Genomic DNA, 3,571 nt, shown 5'->3' with positions numbered 1-3,571 from the left:
AGGTCTCTACCCTCACCCCGTCTCAAAATTCTGCCCTTCATCTCTGCAAGGGTTTTGATTTTAAATTTCATTCCCGTTTCATGTCTTTCATCTTCGGTTCAAACAGATCAGAATCTCTTCTTTTCAAAGGAAAAACTCTGGGTAGGCCAGCCTTACCTTTTAAAAGCTGTTGAGGAGACGGTCTCACTTTCTTTTCAAACCAACATCTTACCAAATGCATAATCTCCTACCAACGTGGGTGGGGGCTCGGCTTGTATGGCAGGAGCATTTTTGGGACGTTGCATATTCGAATCCCAAAGTTAGATTTGTATAACCATAGGGATCTACCTAACCTCAGTTTTTCTTTTCTCTGTCGAAAAACAAAATGCATAAACTCCAGACCCGGCTACCAGTTCTCAAACACAGCCTTTACCAGTGCCGTGCATCTCTCCCTCTTTTCTCTCTCTATATATGTGCATGCAGTGTTGCATATACAGAGGGAGAGGGAGGTATGGGGCTCTCGGGATCCAAGTGCGAAGGAAGCGCGCCGGAGGCTAAGCACATCTTCATACTATCGGGGCAGAGCAACATGTCCGGGAGGGGCGGAGTGAAGAACAAGACGTGGGACGGGCGAGTCCCGCCGGAGTGCCAACCCTCCCCGGCCATCCTCCGCCTCAACGCCGGCCTCCGCTGGGAAGAAGCGCGCGAGTCGCTCCACGCCGACATCGACACGGCCAAGGTGTGCGGCGTCGGCCCGGGAATGCCCTTCGCCCACGAGCTCCTCGCCCGACTGAGCCCACCGGGGTTCGTCGTCGGGCTCGTTCCGTGCGCGATCGGAGGCACGGCAATCAAGGAATGGGCGAGAGGGGGACGGCTCTACGAGCAGATGGTGAGGAGGGCGAAGCGTTCGGTGGCGGGAGGCGGTCGCATCGCAGCGCTGCTTTGGTATCAGGGGGAGAGCGATACGTCGACGGCTGAGGATGCTCAGCGGTACGGGAAGAGAATGGAGGAGTTGATACTCAACGTTCGATCGGATCTGAGTTTGCCTGATCTACCTGTGATCCAGGTGACATTCTTGATGCTTTGAGTCTTTGGCGATCTCTGGAATTGTTCATACTAGGGCATCCGTGAAACGTGAAGGAGTTCATGACTTCCGGATAAGAGTTTATGAAACTCGAAGTTCGTGAACTTGGTCGGAGTCTCTCGGAGGAACGTGGCCAAGTTCATGAACATGGTCACGACTCTTTCGAAGCCCAGGGATGTGGTGAAACGTGACCAAGTTCATGAATTCCATGTTTGGAGTTTGATCAAACTTGGTGGGTGCTGTCTTGTGACCAGACTCTCTGCCACACATGAATGACAGTCATGAATGTTGGATATATTTTGTCCACAAGCTGATGTTTTCACAAGTCTGACACGAAATTGAAAAAAACAAAAAAACAATCATAGAATATCCAAAATTTCATTCACCAACCGGTCCTCCCTGAAAATTAGGGATACACAACGAGCCGAGCTAACTCGTACCAAAAAAATAAAGGAGCTGAGCTTGAACACAAGTTCAATCCCAGTGTGGATAAACGAGCCAAGTTTGATCGAGATGAGTTTGATTAAGCTAGAAAAGCTCAAAAAACTGGCATAAGGCATATATAAAATATGTTTGCAAAGAAAAACTCTAGAGTTGTTTCCTTAATTAGTCACTTTCTTAAAAAGTGAGTTCAAATCCCATGCCCTGTAAGTTTTTTTTTACAATAGACTTTAGTATATGTAAATTTTTGGGGGTCACAAAAACACAGTTTGTCATAATGGTGTGTCGTTTGTCTACCGTTTTGAGAGATCGTGGATCCAATCTCCCTTTTTCAAGACCCTTTAGTGGTAATTTTTTTTTTTTTAACAATAGTCAAGCTCGTTGTTCAGGCATTTTGAAGGGAGTCAAGTTCGAGCCATCAGTTCGAACAGCCCAAGCTTCGGCTCAAACTCCGCTGGTCTGCATGCTTAGGGAAAATGTTCACCTTTGAGTTTTTTTAATTTTATATTTTTTATTTTATGCTTATAAGCTTACGAGTTACGACCCCATTTTCTCGCTTTTGCTTGCACGTGAAAAATGGGGGTAAATGAAAAATCATTCTCTTTCAACCGTGAGAGGAGGGTTCTGACATTTAGGGCTAAACATGTGCCCCTAACTCTCAACATCCAGACCTGGCTCCAACCTATGTCACAGTGACACGCTATTTAGGGAGCGTGTTATGGATGTGACACAAGTAGAGCTTTCTTTGACACGGTAGCATGTACATCATTTTAATATTTTTAATAATGTTTCAATAAAAATATTTTTTTATATGTTGAAATATCAAAATTAGTTTTATATTCATTAAAAAATTAGAAAAAAAACATGTATCCCTTTTTTTCAAACAAGATCTCAAACTTACCTTTATGACAAAGGTTCCAACACTGTCTTGGGGGCACAAGGCGTGAACTGTATGGGTTGGATCTGTACCTTTTTGCTTGTTTTTTTCGAAAGAGATTATTGTTTTGAGGGCAAATGAGTAACTTTGTATAACCCTAGTTAATTTGACATAAATGTGTTTTTAATTCAAGGGGGCATAAATTTATGTGTGTGTTTTTAATAATATCCAAAGCTTAGATGTGTGTTTTTTTTATCACCAAAACCTGAGGTGTGTTTTTTAAAATCTCTAAAAACAAATGTACTTTTGCGGCATGTTTGTTTCGAGGGATTGAATGCTGATTTTATGGGACTGAGAATTTTCTTTTGTGAATTATGTGGTCGGTCTGTGTGACCCATATTCCTTAAGAGAAATTGCAATCTTAAGTAATAAGAATTCTCTTTTAGCTCTGATTTGTCTCCTTTTTTCTTAAACATTTTTCAGTATGATTGTTGCCATGTTTATATCGATGTGAAATTCTCTATGAAGGTGGCAATTACATCAGGAGACGCCAAGTACATTGAGAAGGTAAGAGAAGCGCAGTTGGGAATGAAACTCCCTAATGTCTACTGTGTGGATGCCAAGGGATTGCCCCTTAATGAAGATCACTTGCACCTCACTACCGAGGCTCAAGTCAAGCTTGGCAAGATGTTGGCTCATGAATATTTGAATCATTATGGTCTCTGATGCATATAATGGACCCCGATTGGTTTTGGGATCTGCGCTCGGCATGCTGTTTTTTGTTTCCTACAGAATTTTTCTTTTCTTTTATTTTTTTTTTGGTAATTCCAAGATTTTACCAATTCTTGGTGTTTCTGATGTATGATTCCTGTCGCACTTCTGTTGCTTGTTAGCTTCTTTGAACTTAACTGTATTTTGCAAATGGTTGGTATGATGTTGTCACTCTATTTCCATGAAAATAATAAGATTTTATTAAATATTCTCTTTTGATTAGTTTGGATTTGGCGAGTCTCAAGCATTTGTTGTTTTGAGTATTCTAGAGAATTAGTTCCCTCTGCAGCAGAGCTGTGAGCAGACTGAACCAGTTCCCTATGGGAGAGGTGACTGGGTTTATACATAAAGATGAGAGGAAGGTAGGAAATGCTGGGGCCCAGTTGGGCCAGCCTGAACTTTTTCCACCAACCCTTTTG

The 3,571-nt window shown here is 42.6% G+C and overlaps 1 protein-coding gene across 1 annotated transcript; it reads left to right on the top strand.

Annotated features, from left to right (window-relative positions):
- The first annotated feature begins 371 nt into the window (after nt 1–371).
- LOC149838837 (carbohydrate esterase, putative (DUF303)) lies at nt 372–3,353 on the top strand. The gene is made up of 2 exons (XM_090006832.1): nt 372–1,045; nt 2,910–3,353. Exons 1-2 carry the CDS (start codon nt 491–493, stop codon nt 3,105–3,107), a joined length of 753 nt encoding a protein of 250 aa, XP_089862958.1. The 5' UTR covers nt 372–490; the 3' UTR covers nt 3,108–3,353.
- The last annotated feature ends 218 nt before the right edge of the window (nt 3,354–3,571 follow it).

Source organism: Nuphar pumila, chromosome 5, assembly GCF_984573655.1.
Source record: "Nuphar pumila chromosome 5, dmNupPumi1.hap1.1, whole genome shotgun sequence".
In the NCBI taxonomy this organism is placed as follows: domain Eukaryota; kingdom Viridiplantae; phylum Streptophyta; class Magnoliopsida; order Nymphaeales; family Nymphaeaceae; genus Nuphar; species Nuphar pumila.
This window is presented reverse-complemented; position numbering and strand designations above follow the sequence as displayed.